Source organism: Bubalus kerabau, chromosome 5 (genome assembly GCF_029407905.1).
Source record: "Bubalus kerabau isolate K-KA32 ecotype Philippines breed swamp buffalo chromosome 5, PCC_UOA_SB_1v2, whole genome shotgun sequence".
Taxonomy (NCBI): Eukaryota; Metazoa; Chordata; class Mammalia; order Artiodactyla; family Bovidae; genus Bubalus; species Bubalus kerabau.
In genome coordinates this window covers 91,715,335-91,739,742 of record NC_073628.1, presented here as the reverse complement: position 1 = coordinate 91,739,742, position 24,408 = coordinate 91,715,335, and the positions used below count along the sequence as shown (strand labels likewise).

The following is a 24,408-nucleotide window of genomic DNA, read 5'->3' as shown; positions in this document are numbered from 1 at the left end:
CATCAAAGGACACGTGTTACTATTTGTTGGCTATTGTGAATAATGCTGCTATGAACATTGGTATACAAATATCCTTTTGAGTCCCTGCTTTCAATTTTTCTGGGTATCTACCTCGAGGTGGAATTCCTGGATCATACGGCAGTTGTATGCATACCCACCAGCAAGGCACAAGGGTTCCAGTTTCTCCACATCTTTGCCAACACTTGTTATTTTGCTTTATTGGTAGTAGCCATTCTGGGTGTGAAGTGATAGCAATTTGAATTTACTTAATAATTAGTGACGCTGAGCATCTTTTGATGTCCTTATTAGCCATCTGTATATCTCTTTTGGAGAAATGTCTATTACTTGGCCCATTTTTTTTAAACTGGATTTTTTTTTTTTTTTTGGTTGTTGACTTGCAGCCCTTCATTTATTCTCATCAGTAGACCCTTGATATATGACTTGTGAATATTTTCCTTCATTTTGCAGGATGCCTTTTCATTTTGTTGAGTGTTTCTTTTGCTATGCAGAAAGTTTTAATTTTGATGAGGTTTAATTCATCCATTTTTTTCTTTTGTTGCCTGTACTTCTGGTGTCATAGCCAAGAAATCATTACCAAATCCACTGTCATGAAGCTTTTCCTCTATGTTTTCTTCTAAGTTTTATGCTCTGTAAACTTAAAAGAAAGACTGAAGAGTAAGTTGTAAATAGTATAAACTAGATGAAGACTTGAATTGAAGCACATCATTCTGGAGGGAAGAAAAAAATCAATATTCAAACTAAAGCAGGTAAAGAAATTTATTGCCACCCACTTGAAACTACAACTCAGATGAATCAGACCAAAAAAAAAAAAATCATGAAGTTGACATTAAAATATATTGTTACTTGATCAGATTTGTCTTTTGAGGATTTCTTTACTGATAGGTAAAGAAACCAATTAGGGTAATTTGTTATAAACATTTTTGTGGACATTTTTACAGGCCTCTAAAAAGGTGTTTTATGATGGCCCATCATAAATAAATAATAACACATTACATAGTAAAAATCAATTGATGAACTGCATTTTTGAGCTTGAGCGATGTTCTCCAAAGATCTTACTTTCTCTGCCATATTTCATAAGTATCAAATTGGATATTCCTATTGTGCTGTAACTGCCAAACTGAGCTCAATAGTTAAGTTTCTTCTGTAGATCAGTTATATCCATTTAAAATACAGAATCCCCTGCATAAAACCAAAATAAGAACAATGATTTTGCTCAAGCATTTGTTAATGTGGCTGTAAAATATTTAAATTTTTTTAACATTTAGCATTTATTCTTAAAATAGTTCCTCCACCTGTTATTTCCATAATACTCTTTTGTACTCTGCTCCAAAATCACCAAAAAGAGAAAGGACTCCTACCCCATTCCCTCCCCAACTGCTGCAGCTACTTTTGTGTTAGAGTGAGGGTCAGAAAACTTTTTCTGTGAAGAGTCAGATAATAAATATTTCAGGTTTTGCTAGTTATATAAACCCTGTTGTATCTACTCAATCCTGCTATTGTAGCATAACCATAGACAACAGTAAATGAATAGGTATGGCTGCATATGACCCAAGGCTATAGTCTGCCAATCCTTGCTTTAGAGTTCAGAAATTAAATGTTTATGTAAAATATATAGCAAGATAAATAATAAATTAGGGCCTGAAACAAAGGTATAGAATCTAGTCCTTTAGGAAAACCATCCTAACATGCCTGGAAAGTATTGTCTACTTATATATATCTACACAGTTTCATTTTTTTTCTTTACCCTGAGATATTTATTAAGAAAGGGTAATCTGGAGTCCAGTACATGAAACATCTTTGGGGATATATATTATTTAAATAGAAAGAGATAATACTTCTAAGCATCCAAAGACCCCCAGCTCCCAAATAATAATGACTCTTGGGTAAAAAACAAGTGCCTGTAGTGTGCCTCCACCATATTGATTGTTAAAGGGCAATAAGTTCTCCCTGGCAGTGATTGCAGCAATTGAAAGTTATATTTTCATATCTTGTATAGGGATGAAATCGTCCAATATTTTTCTTTGTAGCAAGTAAGGTGGTTGGTGAAGACTCAGAAAATGGATTATCAGGTGAGCTTTCTGTACATGTAACTGGATCCAAAATGCGTAGAACCTAAGGAAAATAAGAGGTAATGTCATATATACAGCAGGGACTACAAAAGTCCTTGGCTTACTAATATGTAACTACTCATATGTTCTATTTCATTAATAGGTAACTACCATAAAAAGTAAGATCTGAATAATGAATTTGACTCGAGAACTTACGCTTTTTCTCAAAAAGCTCTAAATTTAACGATGATGTCTAGTTGTTATATTACCTAGGTTACGTATTTTTAAAAATAAAGAAATGTTCTCATGCATATTGATGAAAATATAGAAGAAAATAAATTAAATTGATACGGTTATATCAATTTTACCATAAGTGATACTCATTTTTATCCTTATCAAAATATACTTATTACCTTTCTCCTTCAGGCCTTCATTGAACTGCTTGAAACTGGAATTCTACCTTTATTCTTCTATTGAAATGTATTTCAAAGTTTTTGATCATTTACTTGTCAAATCAATGGCTTTTCATTTCTTTTTTTTCTAATTTACATGCAATATTTTATGCTAAAAATCATGTTTTTGTTTCTTGGATTCATGGACATCATACACTCTCAATTCTTCTGCTCTAAATTTTCTATTCCATTTCATTTTCTGAGACCCACAACTGGAGGAAATCTTGGTTTGAAAAAAATTCTCTGGTTAAGGACAAGGATAATATGGCTGGCTCATAGCTCCTGTTTCTCATTTTCATATTCTCCTAACCATTTTCATAGGGCTTCCCTGGTGGCCTAGCAGTAAAGAATCTGCCTACAATGCAGGAGATGTGGGTTTGATCCCTGGGTCAGGAAGATCCCCTAAAGAAGGAAATGGCAACCTACTCCAATATTCTTGCCTGGGAAATGTCATGGACAGAGGAGCCTTGGGGGCTACAGTCCATAGGGTCGCAAAGAGTTGGACATAACTTAGCAACTAAACAGTGACAACCATCATCATATGATGAGTATGAGTTACTGTGCAAAGGAGATTGGCAGTGGAATTAGAAAGGAACTGGGAAAAGCAGTGAGGAAAGGAGCTTTCTCTTCTATGTAAGGCTTATTAAAACAGCTTTCAAAAATGGCTCAAGATGTCTGTTTCCCTAGCTCTCATATTGTCCAACAGGATTTTTTTTTTTCTAAGTTACCAATGTACCCAAGGAGCCACAACTAATTAAAAAATGTCCTGGCATCATTTAAGAGCTACCATTCCATTTCCATACCTCTGTTTTTCTACAGGATTATTGCTTCTTCAATTTAGTTTTTGATATTCTTCTGTTTTTATGGAGCTTGGTTAGATGCTAAAGGACAGAGATAAAGGGCTTATCTTAAAGCTGCTTATAAATTGAGAAGGGGCAATAAGAAAGGTACCCCTATTCTCTATATTTGTAATTACATTATGTATCTTTAGAGAGAAACAAAATGGCAAATGAATACAGATAAAGGAGACTGAGATACCAATAGGCTAAAAGATTTCCAGATTTTAGCCTGAAAGTGATAAAAGATTTTAAGCTGGGTGCTTTCAGAGAGATCACTCTGTACACAGCTGGTGGATGAGAGAAGGGGTGGGAACCAAAGCAGACAATGGGAATAAGAGAGAAAGGGAGTTTAATGCAATAATTCAGCTAAGAAAGGTTGATCTTGAAGCAATGTGGCTGAAAGGTCTAAGAGACATTGAGGAAGGAGGACTGTCAGTTTTGTTCCGTGAGACAACGTGGTGGATAAAGGACTGGAGGAAGAGGATGCAAACCAACAACAAGCCCTGAGGCTACCCACCATTGTGTGGTGAAATAGAATGGTCAGAGAAAAGAGAAAGTCCGGAGGGTGTAAGGTTACATCAGCCACGGGAAGAGAGTGTTTCAAGATATCAGAAGTAGTTACTTATACCAGACGCTACTGGCAGCAACCGAGTGGGCAGCAACACAATTTCCCAACAAAAAGAAAAGGAGAAACAATTTTGCATAATGTTTAGTTTCAGGGACTGATTCATTCAGTAAATAGCTGAACACCTACTATGTATAGAGGATTATGCCAGACTCGAGGAGACATAGTGCCCATCTCTGAAGAGCTTACAGTTTGGGAGGCGGAGAATCAAACTGCAATGACCCATGATAAAGAGCATACTAGATTTGTGTACAAGATGAACTGCAAGCCTAGAGAAGGAAAATCCAGGTTTGCCTGAAGGAATCAGGGAAGGCTGATTCTTAAAGGCAGTGTAGTGGGTGGGCAAGGAAAGAGATTGTTGGGAGGCAGTCTAGGCAGAGGGAAAGTGTGTACAGAGGCGTGAGATACAGTGGCCCGTCTGTGGAATGAAAGTGGTTAACACAGCTGGGATGTGAAGTGCAGGGGGTGGGCACACCTGGGAAATGCTCCAAGGGAAGGGGAGCTGGAATAATGATTAATGAAAGGCCTTCTATACAATATGAAATAATTCAGATTCAGTAACGAGGGGAGATTGGGAGTCCTCTGAACACGAGTACCAAGATGATGGGACTGACATTTTTGAAAGAACACTCTGGCAGCAGAGGATGGCTGCTGGTAAGTAAAAAAGCAAGGGAGGGATACTGGTTAGGAGGCTACTGTACAGTCTAGCCTGGCAATCAGGTGTCTAAACTTGGCAGAGGGAATAAATTAGAAGAAACTGACAGGACTCATAAAGGCAACAGGTTTAGGGGATGAAGGATATAAAAATGATAGCTACTATTTATTGAGAAATTACCTATATTGCAAATGGCTACAGGCTTTATATGTATCATTTTATGGAATCCTCAAAACATCCAATGTAGTAGGTACAGTTCGCTAAGCTAGGAAATACAGGAGAAGAAACAGGTTATTTTTCTTTTACTTTTTTTTCCCCCTAGAATGGGAATACAAATACAAAAGCAAGAGGTTGTTCTGTTTTTAGCTGTCTATGGGACGAGCTGATGGAGATGTCCAGCTGGGTATGTGTCTTATTCTAGAAAAAAAAGTCTCAGCTGAAGAAATCACAAGCATAATGCTATAGGGATTAGCTAATGATAGTCCCGAGATGATACAGAAAGTCAACTACGTGAGGAAAGGCTCAAGAGTGGGCACAGGAAGAGGATTCCCCTTCCCCCCACCAAATGCTGAGAACGAACAGTCACAGCAGTAGCAAAGAACTGGGAGAGTATGACGGCTTCAGAAACCGAGGGAGTTCAAGTAAAATGTGACAAAGTACTTAAATATTCATGGCCTTAATGAGAGTCCTTTTTGAGGACAGTGGAGCTGGAACTCTACTGAGATAAGCAATGGCAGGAGTTGAGGAAGGGAGGTATGTAAGTAGAAATAAATATGAACTGCTTGTTCCAGACTTTTGGTTGTGAAGGGAAGGTGATAAGACCATATGTAGAGAACTTAAGATAGAGGGAACAGTTTTCTTTTTAGATGGAAGACACTTGGACATGTTCTTAAGTAAAAAGAGTCAACAGAAGAAGTACCTGTTAGTGGGAGGCCTGATGAGCCTGGGGGAATACGCTATGCTTTGGAGAGCCAAAGAGACACTTTTCCAGTAACAGAAATATATGTAAGGTTGGAGGCCACATAGCTAGGCTTTGAGATACATACCAGGTGGGACCTGGAGGGAGTTTTCTGCCTCTACCCGCTTTTTGTTCTGTGAATGAGGAACCAAAGTCATCTACTGAATCTGAGATACGAGTTGGATGGGTATAGAAACCAAGAGGGCAAGCAGCTGAACTAAGATAGGAGTGGCCATCTTTAAAAACAATTACACTTTTTTCTCCTCAAAAGTATAGTAATAGAGTTTGAGAAAATTAAGCTCAGAGGAGGAAATAATTTTCTCCAAGATTACTAGCTCATTAGCATGAGAATCAAGTTTTGATTCCATATTTCCTAACTCCCAGTGCCAAGCACTTTTCATTATAACATGTAAGAGGACAGTCTTAGAGGTTATACAGATCATGAAAGAGAAATATTTTACCGTTTCAGCCATTTTTTCTGCTGGAGTACTGCAGAATTCAACTGTTGATGGAAGCTTTTTTTGACCATTAGTGCCAACATTTCCCAGAAGATGAGAATTTACTGCTTTTGCCAACTTGTGATTTGTTAATGCTAGTTCTGCCGTGCTGTGAGGTTGCCCGCTAGGGTAGTAAGTCTGCTCCCTTCCCCACTGCAAAGAGACCAAGAGCTCCTCCAGCAACCTGCAGCAACACACAGCACTGAACATTAGTAAGAGGATAAAATATAAAAAGCAAGAATGCTGAGAAACATGTTTCTGAAATCATCTAGTTTCTTTCTCCTCTTTCTCTCAAGAGTTCAATAAACCAGGAAGTCTGGTAAAATAAGTCAGATTACAAAAACCACCTAAACTGATTTTATGGTTATCTGGAAATCAACAAACAGTACCTTTTTGGTTCTCTTATTTTAGTACAGGTAAAATATAATATACTCAGGTAGTATTATAGAACTACTTATTTAATTTGTGCATTTATTGAGATGCTTATATGGTATGTGTGTGTGTATATATATATATATGTATGTGTATGCATATGTGTGTGTGTATATATACATTATGTGTGTGCATGAATGTATGTATATATATGATAATTTTTTTGTATTTCATTGGTTGATTTTTAAATGATAAACCAACCTATAATTCTTAGGGTAAAACCTCCATGGCCATGATGTATAAAGCTTTTTATATATTGTTGGATTTGAATCACTAAAATTCCATTAAGGATTTTTGCATCTATATTCATTATAGATAGATATTGGCCTGCAGTTTTCTTGTAATGCCTCTGTATAGTTTTGGTATCAAGATGATGCTAGCCTCAGAAAATAAGGTAGAAACTGTTCTTTTATTTTCTAGTAAAGTTGTATAAATTTGGTTTTATTTCTTCCTTAGATGTTTGTTAGTATTTACCACTTGATCCACGTAGGCCTGGAGTTTCCTTTATTAGAAGATTTTTAACTACAAAGTATATTGCTTTAATAGGTCAGGGCTATTCAGGTTATCTATTCAGGTTATTTGTTCTTGAGTATTCTAGTAGTCTGAGTCTTTTAAGTAGATTGTCCATGTAAGCTGTTGAACTGATTGGAAAAGAGTTGTTCATAACATCCCCTATTATCTTATGATTATAGACTCTGTAGTATATCCCCTTTCCTTCTCATGCTGTGTATCTTTTTTTCCCCCCCCCGATTGTACTGCCTGGAGGTTTTGTAACTTTATCCTTTCAAAGAACCAGTGTTTGGTTTTCCATTTCATTTATTTCTGCTTTCATCCTTTCTTTCCTTCTGCTTAATTTGCTCTTTGTATTTCCTAAAAAGGAAGCTTAGCTTATTGATGAGACCTTTTTTTCCTTTTCTACAATAAGCATTTAAAGCTATAGCTTTATTAATTCCCTCTAAACACTGCTTTAGTTGCCTCCCACAAAATCTGATATTTTGATATATTTGTGTTTTCATTCTTCTAATGTCCCCTATAATTTTCTCTTGAATTTTATTTAATTTGTAAGAAATCAATTATATAAAAGTATAAAGTGCTTTTAAGGAAGAGTCTCAATTTTGACAGTTCTGGTGCATATGGACATGAAAGTAAGCTCTCATACTGTAGAATAGTTCTCAAAAAGATCTCCCTCCAAAGTAAACAGCGGTATACTTTTTGGCTTCTACCAAAAACTACAAAACTGCTATAACTGTAACCAAAAAGTACTTTTAAATGCAAAAATTTCTTCCACTATAGATATAACTAATCTCTCCCCCATTAAGAATATAAGAAGCTGTCTTCTGTTTTTTTCCTTCTTCCTCCTTTCCCTGGGCAGCTATTTTAAAATGCTACTCAAAGTATATGCTCAGTGAATTAATAAATGTAGAAATATGAAAGAACTATAACAAAAATTTCAGGAGAAAGTAGAAGGGCTCAGAATGTAAACAAGTGCCATACTTCTGCGTAGCTATCATTTCCTGACGAAACTGTTCCCGTTCACTCAGGAGATCTTGTATAGCGCTCTGTGCATCACGGTTCTGACGCTGCAGAACTGCTCTGGAGTTGGTTAACTCATCTGCCATAACCCTGGAAAAGATAAAAATCTTACATATAAATTCTCAGACAGTGTTAAAAAGTTAATATACTACCTCTGTGATTATCATTTTTAAAAACTTACAAAAAGATTTACCACTGTCAAATTACTTCTCAGTTTTTAAACCTTCACTTCAGTTCAGTTCAGTTCAGTCGCTCAGTCGTGTTGGACTCTTTGCGACCCCATGAACCGCAGCACGCCAGGCCTCCCTGTCCATCACCAACTCCCGGACTCCACCCAAACCCATGTCCATCGAGTCGGTGATGCCATCCAACCATCTCATCCTCTGTCGTCCCCTTCTCCTCCTGCCCTCAATCTTGCCCAGCGTCAGGGTCTTTTCAAATGAGTCAGCTCTTCGCATCAGATGGCCAAAGTACTGGAGTTTCAGCTTCAACATCAGTCCTTCCAATGAACACCCAGGACTGATCTCCTTTAGGATGGACTGGTTGGATCTCCTTGCAGTCCAAGGGACTCTCAAGAATCTTCTCCAACACCACAGTTCAAAAGCATAACATTTAAAATGTTTATGAGTTTAGAACTCATTAAAGGGACTCAGTTAAAATATCTGTTTACAAAGTGACAAAGAAAACAATGTTTTAACTTTCTTGTATAGTGACTTTGGAATGTACTTCAGTCTTACTCTAGATTAATCAAGTTTTGGAAGAAAAATAACATTAATTATTCTCAAATAGAGAAAATTTTAGAGAAAAATAAAAGTTATTTTTCTACCACTCATTGCCTTTTTGTCATTAGAAAAACATTAAATATAGAAAGGTTTATATAAAAGGAAAACTAAGTCCTCTTGTCCAGCAGCCAGGCCCCTCCTTTTATAATGAGTAATCAATAAAGTAACCAATATATTTTTCTAGGAAAAAATAACTTATATGTATATCAGCATAAAAGTATGTATAAAGATAAATATATTAATTAATTTTATTTACAAGAAGGAATTATTTGATACAAACTTTTCTGTAGTTCACTTTTTCACCTAATAATTTACCTTCATGATTTTTTTTTTGTATTAGCATACATAGAGCCATTTCATTCCCTTTTTGTTTAAAAAAAAAAAAAAAAGCTTCATGTTTTCTAATTGGATGTAGCAAAATGTATTTAACAATTCTCTAGTGATAGAACTGAAGCAAAATTTTAAAGTATTTTTATTCAGTTGAAAAATCTTACAACTAAAATTAAAGTCTCAGACCACAGTAACCACTGAATTCCTTGAAATGAAAACAGTTCTTATGTTAAAAGATTAAATCAACTAAAATATCAATAAAGTTTGGTTTCACTATTATTGCCCTCAAGTATTACTATTAACATTGATCAGAATATTTAATAAATTATATATTGTAGTAATCTGTAAAATGCATGCATGATTTGCTTCTTAAGCTGTTCAGTAAAAACTAACATTCATTCTAAGCCAATAAACAGTAAATTCATTTCTCCAAATACATCCTTTATTAGTACAATTAGAAAACAAATTAAGGGTTTTAACAGAGTAATCAATTATTAGAAAGTATCACTGACATTAAGACATGAAGTAATAACTTTCTAAAATATATTCATTACAATCAGTGGTTCTTAAGGTACAGACTGGAAACCTTTGGTGTTTGTGAGAAACCTCCAGATGATTAAAAATTTAAATCAATGTTATTAAACATATTATATGTGAAGCACTGAGCTAAACACTGAAAATACACAGATGGATAACACCCAGATTCTGTTCTTCAGTAACTCAAAGTTGGAAGGAGGAGATGAATAGAAAATAGTAACATATAAGATACCTTCCCAACTACCAGTGTATTCATGGGTCTGGGGGTTATAAGGGCCTAAGGTTCTTACCTCTACTGGAGAGGTAGCCTCGTCCAGTATGCCATGCAGATTATTATCGCTTTCTATTTGTGTATAAAGAGAAAAAGGTTGGGAAGCTCTATTATGATGTAGCTAAATGAGCAATGAGAACAGAGTCTGAGAGACAAAATAAGACATTATGCAGTGGCAATGATATGTGAGTTTTTAGAGAGAATGTGGGGAAAAATCTTCTTTTAAAAATTTAAATATTTATTAGCTGTCTGAGTTTAGTTTTGTTCTGATCTTAAACATTGTAGTCAGAGTGATTTCCACTACAGAAGAGTAACTCAGAATTCTGGAATGAGGGAGTAGCTTTATGCTAGCACTTTTCCATTTAGGGAGACTGTATGACCATCCAGAGGAGGGCGAGTCCATCTCTTAAATCATGTATGAGTTAATTTGACAATCTCAGTCAAATTTTCACACTACAATCCAGTTTTTTTTTGCATTAGAAGGGTCAATAAATCTGACAGAGCAAAAAGTAGGAAATGAGTTACTATTTACTGTATGACCATCCAGAGGAGTGAGAGTCCACCTCTTAAATTATGTATGAGGTAATCTGACAATCTCAGTCAGAAATTTTCACACTACAATCCATTTTTTTTTTTTTTGCATTAGGAGGGTCAACAAATCTGGCAGAGCAAAAACTAGGAAATAAAATAGAAAATACCTGCTTGCGAGGAATTTACTTCGCCACACATCACACTGTATTGACATCCGTTCTAACTGTTCAGAAAGCTGAGCGATGTTTCGACCCAGGGCTTCATTTTCTAAAATAAGCTGATTTTTCTCACGGGCTACACGTTCAAAGTGATACTGAAGGTCATCCCCAACAGAAGCCACCAGCAGCTTTTTTAACTCACGATTGACCTGGAAGAAATGATGACCAATACAAGCTCAAAGTAATGCCAGTGAGTTCAATGTAGCAAAATGAATAGAAGAGAAACTGTGCTTCATATGTAATTTGGACCTCCATTACTACAAGTGCATATCGAAAAGTGGTATCAAACAGTTAAGTTTCATAATATATACATACCATGTCTATATCTCTATTAATCTATAGTCCATGTAGTTATAATTTGAGCCTCTTAAGAGTACAAATCATTATCATAATAATTACAAACGGCATCTCATCAACACTTAAAGGGAAAAATTTAAAAAACTGAACCAATAAATTTTGCTAAAAAGTATGACAGTGTTTTATAAATCTTTTTCAACATTTAAAAATTGGTTTCTTTGTGCCCTAGGATTTTTAAGAATTTAAGCAAAGAAAGCAATTCAAGATGTCTATAATCATGTTCTTCACACTGTTATAAAAAATGAAACAAAATTAAAACAAATGTCCAATAAAAGGTATTGGTATGTGGTATAGTCACTGAAAAACACTGTTGCTATTAATAATATTTTAATAGGATATCTTGAGACATGGGAAAATATTAACTAAAAAAAGTAAATTACAAGGCAAAAATGAACTCAATATGTGTAATTATGCACTTATAGCTGGATGGTATTTATAGGTGATACTATTTTCATTGTTTTTTCTGTAGTTTCTAAGATGTTTACAAATAAATATGTACTAGTTTTGTAATTTCAAATTAGTTATTTAAAATATATTATTAAATACATTAGAAACATATTTGGATAAGAATCAGTAACCATGGTGTCACTTATAAAGACTAACCTCTAGAATAAAGATGTATAATCTAAGAGAAACAAAGTGGGCAGCGGTAAGGCAATATTTACTAAGATGTAAAGATTAAAGACTATGAACTTTTTTTTAATAGCCTTTAAACTTTACATTTTAGAAAATATTGCCTTACCACTCCTCACTTTGTTTCTCTGTTAGTCACCTGATATGAAGAGCCAACTCATTGGAAAACACCCTGATGCTGGGAAAGATTGAGGGCAGGAGGAGAAGGGGGCAACAGAGGAAGAGATGGTCAGATGGCATCACCAACTCAATGGACATGAGTTTGAGTAAACTCTGGGAGACAGTGAAGGACAGGGAAGCCTGGCATGCAGTTCATGGGGTTGCAAAGAGTTGGACACAGCTCAGTGACTGAACAACAGCAAAAGTTTAAAGACAGTAAATCAAACAATATAGGTCATTTCCAATTTACAATGAAGATACCAATACTTATTCCACAATTTTATTTATTCTAACTATTATCTATACATAGAAAAAATACTTGGAATTTATGGATTCTTAAAGCAAGGATTACTGACTAGTCGATTTGGTTAATCTCTGGCCTGTGAGTTCTTAACTGTAACCTCCTTAATAACTTATAGGTGGTCTTGTACAATGTCCAAAGTACCTCACATTGTCCAAAGTACCTTACATGTCATCTTCAACCATGTTTAGAATATAAGTTCGCAACATAAACTAATTCTAGTAGAGGCACTAACAGAATGGGAAATTTAAGAGGAAGCTTTTTGGAGTAATGACAAGTTATAATGAACAACATTCCAAGAGGAAATATATTTTATTCTATATTTATAAAATTTTCTGTGTTCATTCTATGTTCATAGCCATTGTCATTAAAGCTATTAAGGCTGTTCTTACCTCTGACTGTACTCTGAGCTGGTTTGAAAGGCCTTCTTTGTCCTGCAGCAACCTCCTTTCAGAGTTCTTGAGCTTTTCCAATGTATTCTTTACCTCGGACAGTTCCTTTCTGGGTTCTATGACTCCCTCTGGCTGGCCGAGGAGTTCTCCTTTATGATGTCCCAGAGACTTAACCTTTGCATTTTTGTAGGGGATATTATGGGTTATAGCGGCTTTGGGAACTAAAATTCTTACAGCTTCAACTTCCACGGCTTTTTCAGCGAGAATCTTCCCTAGCTGAAGAACTCCTGGGCTCTCTGATGGGACTGCTTTCTTTCGTGGACTCTGAAGGATGTGATGCGTTATAGGTTGGATTCCAGGAGTAACTTCAATAGATTTAGGCGGCGCCTCAGTTTCCATTCCATCTCCTGCTCCTCGGATTGGGGATGGAGTAAGGATGGCTGTAGGATGGAAAACAAAACAAGCTATTTGCTGAAAAGAAATGCCAGGAAATGCCAAGATATACTTTACCTTACATTCAGAATTCCTGGCACTGAAAAAAAAATTTCAAATAAAAATTAAGTTTCAAAACAATCCTGTGTCAACAAAGGATGAACGAAGTCTTATAGGTTCAAACCTTCCTTAAGTAAATGGTTTCTCTCTTGGTGGAAACTGCAGGAGACTTGGAATCAAGGTATTTGGTTCCCACTTCTACTTCCTAGTATGCTGTGCTGTGCTGTGCTGTGCTCAGTTGCTTCAGTCGTGTCCAACTCTTTGTGACCCTATGGACTATAGCCCGCCACACTCTGTCCATGGGATTCTCCAAGCAAGAATACTGGAGTGGGTTGCCATGCCCTCCTCCAGGGGATCTTCCTGATCCAGGGATCAAACCCATGTTTCCTGTGTCTCTTGCATTGCAGGCAGATTCCTTACTGCTGAGCCACCGGGGAAGCCCACTTCCTAGTATAATCCTAGGTAAATAATGTAACTAACTCTCTATGAATCTCAAGTTCCTAATCTGAAAAGTGGAGATAATGACAAATATGTAATAAATATGCTACAAGGTTGTGATAAGAAAGACTGTAGTAAGATCAAATGCCTGGCACATTGTGGACACTCAATAATCTTAGTTAAATATAAAAATAAATGTAGGCTATGTACATACCTATTTGAAAGTGTCTGTCTCAGAACAGACTCACCTGTTTGTGAACTCTTAGCAAAGAATGGTTCACAAACTATCCAACTGGACTACTCTCTCTCCTAGGCCTCTAATCAGGCCTCTGTTTCTGCTATTTCTTATTCTTTTAGATGGCTTCTTCCACCATTTACTGTGAATCTAACTTATCCCTTTAAGAAGCCAGCTTAAACTCTACTCTGCATTAAAAATTTCCAAATTTTAGCCTATACTCTGAATGCCTGTGCTACTTAACTATCTCAATACTCAGTGTGAATCTTAATCATGATCCATAATTATCATTTATGGGTTTTATTATATGCTAAATCTCACTTTCCCAATAAGTATGATAAACACCCTGTGGCCAGGCACCATGCCCTAAACAAATGGAAGGAGCAGGACATTATAGAAATGCCGTGGACTCTGGGATTAGCCAGATCTGTTTCTTAGTTCCATTTCTACCACTGCTTCCTGTATAATCCTGTACAAAACCCTGCAAATTATCTGAGCTTCAGTTTTAGCCTCCATGAAATGGATTTAACAGTACATCTAGGGTTACCTGTGTCTTCAATGAAAGAATGGTAACAAATAACCAACATTTATAAAGACTTAGCACATGTCAAACACTATTCTAAATACTTTACATATAAGTATTTTATTCTTAAAATCACCCTTTGAGGTAGGTGTAATTAGCTCTCCTTTACAGATGAAGAAAATGAGGCACAAAGAGGTCCAGGAACTTGCCCACAGTCACACCACCCAGCTAGTAAGTAGAGGGTATTATCATCATTGTTATTCAGTCGCTCAGTCATATCTGATTCTTTGTGACCCCTTGGACTGCAGCATGCCAGGCTTCCCTGTCCTTCACTAGGGTTAGGGGTTAGGGTTAGGGTTAGGGTTAGGGCCTTGACTGCTGTACACACTGCCCCTTCAAGTGTAGAAACTGTCTTGCACGGAAGTAAATGCAGATAAATGATAGCTCCCATCCCCCTTCCTCTGAAACACTTAATACAATGATGCTCATGTCTACTAATTTGCTCAATTGAAATAAATTATCTCCTCTCATATCAGCCAAACCTGACTAGTCATCCTTAGTTCAGATAACCTTTGGAAGGCAGCTACACTCACTACTATACTACTGTTGCTCCAGTCAAAGAATAAATAGTTTGTTTATTTTCTATTTTACCTTATCTCAAATTAAGCAGTGTAAGAAGTTTCACTGAGTCACCTTTCTCCAAGAAAAGGCTACTTTCACTAATTGATTCAAAAAAATAAGTGGTTTAGAGCTTAGAAAGAATTGGGAATCTGCGAGGATGGGAAATGTTGCAAGCCTCGAAGAGATGGCTAGAATGACACCTAACTGACACGGAATTCCTGAATTAGTAAATTCACTAACATTCCTGTGAGCAACAAGTGAGATTCCTTGGCATTTTACAAGTCCAGAATACATTTGAGAAAATGGAGGCCAAAACCTAGGAATAGCTTTTATTCACTTTACTATGTGCCAAGGACTCAGTTCTACTAAGTTCTTCAGATGCATCAGTATCATTTGGTTTTTCAAGTCTCATGACTTTGCATAATAGTACCCATTTTGCAGACAGAAACAGAGGCAATGAAAGGTTAAATAGCTTGTCAGTGTCAAATTAGGATTTCAGTCCAAATATGAATCCAGAGCTAAGATGTTAATTGGTCTGGGAAAGTGTAGTCCCTTGGTCATGTCCAACTCTGTGACCCCATGGACTATACCTCACTAGGCTCCTCTGTCCATGAAATTCTCTAGGCAAGAGTACTGGAATGAGTAGCCATTCCCTTCTCCAGAGGATCTTCCTGACTCAGGGATTGAACCCAGGTCTCCTGCATTGCAGGCAGATTTTTGGGTCTTCCCACAAACCAAAACTATTGCACCTTATCAACCTAAACTTATTGCCTATCTTAACAGCCCTGTTAGGTTGCAAAAGCCCACAGAGTTTATATAACAGTTATATCAAGCTTAAAAAAAATGCAGATTGGACCCTTGAATGACTTTCCATTACTCTCAGAATAAAGACCAAGATCCTCACCATGGCCTACCTGGCTCTCGGTGATCTAGTCCCCTGCTCAACTCCTGGGTCTCAACTTTATGCCGTTCACTCCCTCAGATCCTAAGTTACAGCCTTATTTGTTTTCTCTTAGTGTCTCAATAGGAGTAGACTCCTTCCTCTTCCTCTGCAAACATTTTTTATTGGAATATTCTTCCTAACTTCCTCCTCCCGACTCACCTTTTGAATCTCAGTTCAAACTTTCCGAAGGGAAGCCTTTCTCTAGTCTTCCAAGATTATATGCTTCTACAGCAAACACCATGCCTTTCTTTTTACCATTTATCAAAACAGTTAACTGACATTTTGTTCAGTGTAATTAGAAATATACTGTTTTTGCCTTCCAAGGGGATATAAGTTCCATGAGGGGCGGGACTACGTGTCTTGTGTTTACCGTTGTATTCTTGGTAAAATGCCTTGTACCTAAGACTCTGAGGAACAATTAATGCATGGTAACAAGGGAAAAAGGATGAGCACACGTAATAGTGGTGATAATGATAAACTTTAGAGTTTATCCTTAAGGGGAGAAAAAGCTTAATATGATAAAACATAATTCTGCCTTTTATTCTCTTATGCTAAAGTTCTACAAAGTTATATTACCATACTCCAGAACTATTTTTTCATTTAATAGATTTTTGTAGAGTTTTTCGTAAGTATGTAGTAATGGACAGGGAATCCCAAGTTATGTTCATTAGACAAGAGGTAGAATGACATCTGAGCTATAATTAAGGTGTTCTATTTAATAAAATATTTTATAGTAGAATAAAGTATCTGTCATTTCTGTATTAAGTGTTAACTAAGACACTTGGGCTTTAGGACTGATTCTACCTTCTAAAAGATGAAAAAAAGAATACTTCAGAAAGCGAATGGAGGACAATTCCCAAAAATGAACAGTTTTAAAAATAAAGGCCTATTCCCATGCTCTCAAAACCTGGTTAAGTTTGTCTAACTGTACTTAGTGCAAATTTAATCTTGTCACTCAGACATTCTGGCATTTAAGAAGTAATGTAGAACCACGAATTAACTACAGAGTAGAAATTTAAAAGACCACAAAAAGACACACTAGAGCTATACCATTCAGGCCCTCTGAACCTGAAGAAATAAAATTAAATATGATTTCTAAGCAAGTCATAACATTGTTAAGTTGGAATTTTAGGTAATGAAGATTCAAGAACAAAACATAAAATGGTTAATGCTACATTTAAAAGCCAAAGAAACATTAATGGGTACTTAACAGAAATCTCTTTTCAAACAAAATATGTTATAAAACTCAATAAAGAAATTTAATCAACTTTGTTCAAACTCAGTTTACACTTAACTTTATTTAAACTGTTCTACTTACTCAAGCATTTGTGAGAACCAAAGCCGCACCGTGTATCACATGGCAGCTCCCTCTTTGTAACATCTATACTTCTAGCTAATGTGCACAGGCAAGGAGACAGGTTGGGGAGCCAAGGCTTCGTGTTTTCTCACCTGGTAACTTACTTTCATAATTCTGTTTTTCCTGTGACACACATAGAAGCCTTTATTACATATGCACTAGGCCCAACCCAGGGCATATTCAAGAGCAATTACCTTCGGTCTGGTGGAAGGACAACGACCTACTGTACAAGCTCTGTAATGATGGGCAATGGTTGAGTAAAACATCAACCCCTTTCCATTCTTTAAGGGGAACCAACAAAACGATTCTTCAATTATTCATCAATATTAATTTCTACTTGTGATCACTTATCAAAGAATGAAAACATATCTAAGGTTTACGGCTCATTCTTTCTGCCTTTCTCCCAAATGGGTGACATGAAGGGAAAGAACAAATATTCTACAGTAGGGGTTGGCAAACTTTTTCCATAGAAGGCCAGATAAAAAATATTTTAGGGTTTGTGGACCATGGGGCAAAATTAAGGATATTATATAGGCATTTATATATGAAGAGAAAAAACAAAATTTTAATGATGAAATTCAAATTAGAATAACAATAAGTGTTTTTTTTTGTAATATAGATCTAATAAAGAAAAGAACAGTTCTTTTTTATTTGTGATGTGCGTTTGCATGCATGCTCAGTCATGTCCAACTCTTTGCAGCCCCATGGACTGTAGCCATCAGGCTCCTCTGCCCATGGTATTTTCTAGGCAAGAATACTGGAGTGTGCCATGCCCTACTCCAGGGGATCTCCTGACCTAGAGATCGAACCCTCAGCTCTGGCATTTCCTGCACTGGCAGGCACCTGGGAAGCCCTTTTATTTGGGATAAACACTAGGCTTAAGTGGGATTCAAAGTTAGTGTTCCCTATTATCAAACTGACTGCAAATATTCTCAGAAGGCCTAAGATCCCTAACTTGCCAACGCTTGCTCTAAAATACTGAGGCAAATCTGCTGTAGCAGAAACTAGTTGAGACACCCACATTATTATGTTACAGCCCTTATTCTTTCTGCCCATTCAACCTGTCTCTTACAGATGTTTTGTTCTCTCTCTCTTTCTTGTCTAATTGCACCTTGAGAATGACTACCCTCTCGCTAAAGCTGTACAAAGCACATGATGTCTAGAAAGCACCTGATGTCAAGAAAATGCTCCTGTCCTTTGTGAGCATTCTTCATTCCAGAAAGGAGGTCATACAGCGATCACCTTGAGGACCATCAGAATCAGTTCTGGAACCACCTGATGCTAGTGCTAATGATCTTAATTAATGTGTCCATGAGGAAAGAAGAATGTAAGACAACGTCAGCCCTGATCCTTATCTACAACCCTATTTTCCACTCTGAAACTGTAAGACCCCTTGCCATCCCTCAGGAAAGGAAATGCTAGACAGCATTAGCCTGCTGTGGCCCTCTTTGCTTGGCAAAGTACTGGGTTGCCCAAAAGGCTCCTTGGGTTCTGTAACATCTTATAGGAAAACCTGAATGAACCTCTTGGCCAACCCAATAACAAAGCTACTCTTTGCTCTTCCTCCAAAGCTCTGTCTTCACGTTTCTATTTGGCTCTGGTGAACAGAGGCCAAGTTTTTGGCAACAAAAGAACATCATTTTATAGTTTGTTATTAAAAAGACATTTCTCCTTTTTTCATAAAACTATAAATCTATGAAGATAGATACTCAAACTCAGCAGGATCGTATAAGTGAAAGAACACTGGACTCTGAGTCAAAAACTTAAGTCTCTATTGCCACTTATTATATGACCTTGGACAAACCATTTAACTTGCACATACCCCCACCCCCGCGACCCCCACAACCCCTATATCCTACAGTGCTTTCAGAATAATGCAAACACAAGAGTATTTTTCTCCTGTAGATGAAATTGCTGAGAGATCCTTAGGGAAGGGACTGCCTCCTAATGTTTGTATCACCAACTTACTTTAAAGGTACTTGGTGCAGAAAAGGGGAATACGTGTTTTGAAGTTCATCAATGTTAACATTAACACATCACCTAGAAGATTTCATTTCAACATCCAATAATTATTTAAAAATTGCTGAATATTTTCCCACTACAAAAAATCAGTAATTACTCATTTATAATCTGACAAACTTTTCAGATCATATGCAGTTCAGCTATAAAACAATTAGGGATCATCACTTGGTGATTTTAAATTAATATTCTTTTAAATGTCACCAATATCACCTAATAAAGTTTGGTTACCATTTAATTAGAAAAATATACTATAGGCAGTGAATTTAAAGAGTTAGGCCCACATGTACTGACATGGAATCCAAACATTCCTTTTGTCACAGGCCCCACAAATAGAGTTCCCTGGTCAAATAAGTGTGGGCAATGCTGCATACTATACCTCTTTGGAGTTGCACAATGTACATTAATATATTAAAGGCTCTGAGGGGTCCTATAGTATAATCTCTCCTTTAATCCAGCATTTCCCAAATTTATCTACCCATGGAGTCCTTTTTCACCTAACAACTATTATTTTACAGACCTAGACTTAAAAGTTAGACTATTTATGGAATTAAAAGTATCTGAACATCTCAGACCTTCCTATTTGAAGGTCAGACTAAATTGTCTGACTTTAATCCCTTTACTTTTAATTTCAACTTCACTCTCCGAAAAAGTTTTGGATTTGAATTCTAATTTTCTAGTTGTTCTTATTTACTGAAATGTTTCCCTTTCAATAACAGCCCTAGCAGCAAGGACACATCCCTCTCATGATGGCTTCTGCTCAAATGTCCACCTAGAGGAAGTTCTGTCTCCTTAAGCCAATCCTGCTTCTCTTCTGAGGCAGTTACAGGAAATGCAAGCAACCAACAAACATCAGCCAGGATAAGTTCACCCTTTCTCAGGCCACGTGATACAAGTAACTCTTTTTCACTAACAACAGTTATCCTGATATTACATAGGATTAGGACTAATAGCTGAATTATCTACTTCACTGTAAAATTAAGATCAAATGAAACAATGTATGTGAAAGTGCTTTATAACTCTAATCCTCATTACAAACAAGTAACAACAAATAATAATTTCACAGAGGCCTTGCAATGACTTTTAATTACTAATGATAATGTCATATATAACTTTTCTTTTTGCCAAGAATCACCGCTAACTGCTTTCATATTAGTTACGATTTAACTGCTCTTTTTCCCATTAATCCCCAGCTTGTTACTTTCATGTCAGTTTCTAATTTGCTTATTCTAATACTATAAAAAGCCTCTGGTGACTCTGAAATGCTGTTACACACAGCTGAATTGAATTCAATTAAACATTTATTAGCATGATTTTCACTTCCTAAACACATTTAAACCCCCTTTAAAGAGTTTGCTGTTGGAGACCTGTTTGCTGCAAAAGTGACTTCTAGAGAATAGTTGCTCATCTCACTCCACCCCGCCCAGCCCTCCCCTCTCCCCACCTCAAAAAAAGAAAATAGTTTCTCCATAACTCACTCCACCCAAGAATAACCTGAAACAAGAGGTGCTCACTTTGGGACATGCTAAGACTTATCTATGTCTAAGTGAAGATAGTAGACAGTAGGCTGTATGGGTCTGAATCACAAGAGAAGAGATCTAAGCTATAGATTTGGAAGTCATAAGTATTAAAGCAGTGAAAGCAGAAGAGAAAGAGGGCTCAGAAACATGAATATTTAAAAGGTAAACCAGAAGAAGAGGAGGATTAAAAAGGAACTATAGGCCGTACCAGGTGGCACAGTGGCAAGTAAGAATCTGGCTGTCAAAGCAGGGGATACGGGTTGGATCCCAGGTCTGGGAAGATTCCACACATCTCAGAGCAACTAAGCCTATGCATCACAACTACTGAGCCTGTGCTCTAGAGCCGGCACAGCCTAGAATCCACAGGTGGCAACTAGGGAGCCTGAGCACCACACCTACCGAAGCCTGCGCGCCTAGAACCTATGCTCTACAACAAGAGGCCACAGGAATGAGAAGCCCGTGCCCTGCAACAAAGAGTAACCCCTGCTCGCTGCAACTAGAGAAAGCTGATGCAATGAAAACCCAACACGGCCAAATTAAAAAAAACACAAAAAACTATTGCTACAGCAGTGGTGTCCAACAAGACTTCCTACAATGATGAAAATGTTCTATATCTGCACTTTCTAATACAATAGCCCCCAGTCACAAGTGGTTATTGAGCGCTTAAACGTGGCCTGTGTGACTGAAAACCTCAAAAAAACCCGAAAACCTAAAAATGTTTTAATTTTTAAGAAAATATTAATTTAAATTCAAATAGCCACATGTCACTACTGTGTTGGACAGTGAAAGGCCACAGAGTAGATGGAAAATAAGATGAACTCATGGAAATCATAGAAAGAATTTCAAAAAGTGGGAATGAGCAATAGCATGAAATGCTCTACAAAGGACAAGCAAAGCAGGACTAAAAACTAACTAATGTAGTTAGCAAGTATTCTGAGTTGAATTGTGTCCCACCCCAAATATTCATAATGTTGTTCCACACCTCAGAACATGACCTTATTTGGAAATAGAGTCTTTGCAGATGTAGTTAAGATGAAATCATACAGGAGTATGCATTTCTAATCCAAAATGATTGATGTCCTTATAAAAAAGGATAAATTTGGACACAGAGACACACATACACAGGGAAAACACCACATGAACAAAAATGCAGAGATCATGGTGATGTGTCTACAAGACACGGAATACAAGAAATTCCCAGCAAGCCACCAGAAACTAGGGGCGAGGCCTGGAATAGATCCTTCTCTACTGCCTGCAGAGGTAGCATGGCTCTGCCAACACACTGATCTTGGATTTTGTTGTTGTTGATGCTTAGTCACTCAATCATGTACAACTCTTTGGTGACCCCATGGATTGTAGCCCACCAAGCTCCTCTGTCCATGGGATTCTCCAGGAAAGAATATGTGTGGGTTGCCTTTTCCTACTCCAAGGGAATCTTCTCAACCCAGGGATCAAACCCGAGTCTCCCGCATTGGTAGGCAGATTCTCTACCACTGAGCCACCAGAGAAGCCCATGATCTTGGACTGTGCTGTGCTGTGGTTAGTTGCTCTGTCGTTTCTGACTGTCTGCCACCCCATGGAGTGTAGCCCACCAGGCTCCTCTGTCTATGGGGATTCTCCAGGCAAGAATACTGGAGTGGGTTGCCATACCCTCCTCCAGGGGATCTTCCCAACCCAGGGATCGAACCCAGGTCTCCTGCATTGTGGGCAGATTCTTCACCGTCTGAGCCACCAGGGAAGCATGAGAATATTGGAATGGGTAGCCTATCCTTTCTCCAGGATCTTCCCAACCCAGGAATCAAATGAGGTCTCCTGCACTGCAGGCGATTCTTTACCAGGTGAGCTACCAGGGAAGCCCAGATCTTGGACTACTAGATTTCAAAATTGTGAGACAATAAACTTCTGTTGTTTAAGTCACCAGTTTGTGATACTTTCTTTCAGTATCCCTAACCAATGCAATAAGAAAAAGGTATTCTATATCTGCCAGTTGTTTGTCTGTCTACCTAAATCTTTAAAAAGGTATGCTCTTATTTACTTAAATCTTGATCTTCTAGTGGACAGAGAACATAGCTCTAAAAATTTGCCCTCACTACTGTTTAACAGCAGTAGCCATCTAGTAAATACTACCGAACAATGTTAATATTCAATCATATATCTGAAGTGCTGAAGTGTAAACACTGTATTAAAAAGCAAACATGAAGAGATATGAAGCACAGATGATTCCCAAGGGCTCTTTGGGGTTTGGTTCCCTGACTGAAACATTCCTTCATCTTATTGTCATAAATTTCATGTTTTAAAAACAATTATCACCAAAAGAAGAATACTTACCTTTGGTTTCTAAGCTTTCAAGAGTAGTCATTGTTTTTCACCAATGAAAATGTACCCCAAGACTTCTACTGAAAAACCTAAAAATGTATAAAATGAAAAAATTAAAACAGTATCATATAAATACATTCACCAAGTCCCTGTAATTTTAATATTATGGTATTCTACTTGCTGCTGCATTTAGTAAACTTGCATTTGGAAGTGCCCCTTAAAGCCCCTTTTCACAAGGTAATATAGTTATGGCTACCAAATATCTTAAAAAAAAATTAGGGGTAGCTTACTTTCAAATTTCACTGTTTACTGTAAATTACCACCAGTAGAATCTAAATTATCATATGCGTGTCCTTAAATTTAGCTCAGAAATAGTACTGTAGTTAATATAGGGGCTTTTATATCACTGATGGACACCAGGAATTTAAAAGCAGTTAAACTAATTAAGTCCTCACGAGACATCATTGACACTATTTTGTTCACTAAATCCTGGAGAAGGGAATGGCAGTATTCTTGCCTGGAGAATTCCATGGACAGAGGAGCCTGGCGGGTTACAGTCCATGGGATCGCAAAGAGTTGGACAGGACTGAGCTTCTAAGAACACCACCACCACCACCACCACCACCACCACCACCACCACCCACTGTTCATTAAATAAATCATAGAGGAGCTTCTCTTCAAATGTTTGACAAGCGACAAAAAAAAATTCATAGCTTAATTTACATTTCTTGGTAATAAAATTAAAATGGCATAGTATATGCTTTCAGAAATGTATGGATGGCCTTAAAGGCGGTACAAGCCTTTCTGGAACAACAGGCAACCTTTCCCTAAATCCAAAGCGACTCAACACCCAAACTTCAACTCGTACCGCCGTCCCTTTCCAAAATTCCCTCTTAGTTACACATGTCCGTTCTGGGACTTACCTCTCAGATTCTTACTCTTCCTATTGCAGGGGGCCTCACTTTACAGATTCTTCGTCTAGATCTCACTGGTTTAACGACAGGCACTCCTCTAGCATTCTGAAGCCGATCCGCCCAGGCCTTGGTGACATCAAGCTTCTGGTTCACAATCTCTTCCGATTACTCAGGGTTTCGTTTCCGGAAAATTTTCCAAAAGAAAAATGTCAACTCACTCTGCGATACATTTAAACTTAAGTAACACAGAACATATGGTGTAAGACTTCAGTAAGTGAAAACTGGGATAAACTCCTATTAAAAAATGTAGATTATTTGGGCCTTAGCCACGTAGTAGCTTCAACTTCCGGTCACCTGTCGACCAAACGGAAGTGACGATCGGGGAAAGAGGTAGGCGGTGTTCCGTCACCCTAGGCAATGGAGTTAAGAGGCAGTACTGTCGACAGAGTGGGCGGAGGT

General features: G+C 37.3%; 1 protein-coding gene across 1 annotated transcript; it reads right to left on the bottom strand.

Moving 5' to 3' along the window:
- Positions 1 to 763: 763 nt before the first annotated feature.
- Positions 764 to 24,344, bottom strand: BLZF1 (basic leucine zipper nuclear factor 1). Its single transcript, XM_055582187.1, has 7 exons — positions 23,959 to 24,344; positions 23,048 to 23,124; positions 12,572 to 13,011; positions 10,679 to 10,878; positions 8,022 to 8,150; positions 6,060 to 6,279; positions 764 to 2,133 (listed from the first exon to the last, which is right to left on the bottom strand). Exons 2-7 carry the CDS (start codon positions 23,076 to 23,078, stop codon positions 1,948 to 1,950), a joined length of 1,206 nt encoding a protein of 401 aa, XP_055438162.1. The 5' UTR covers positions 23,079 to 23,124; positions 23,959 to 24,344; the 3' UTR covers positions 764 to 1,947.
- Positions 24,345 to 24,408: the final 64 nt, after the last annotated feature.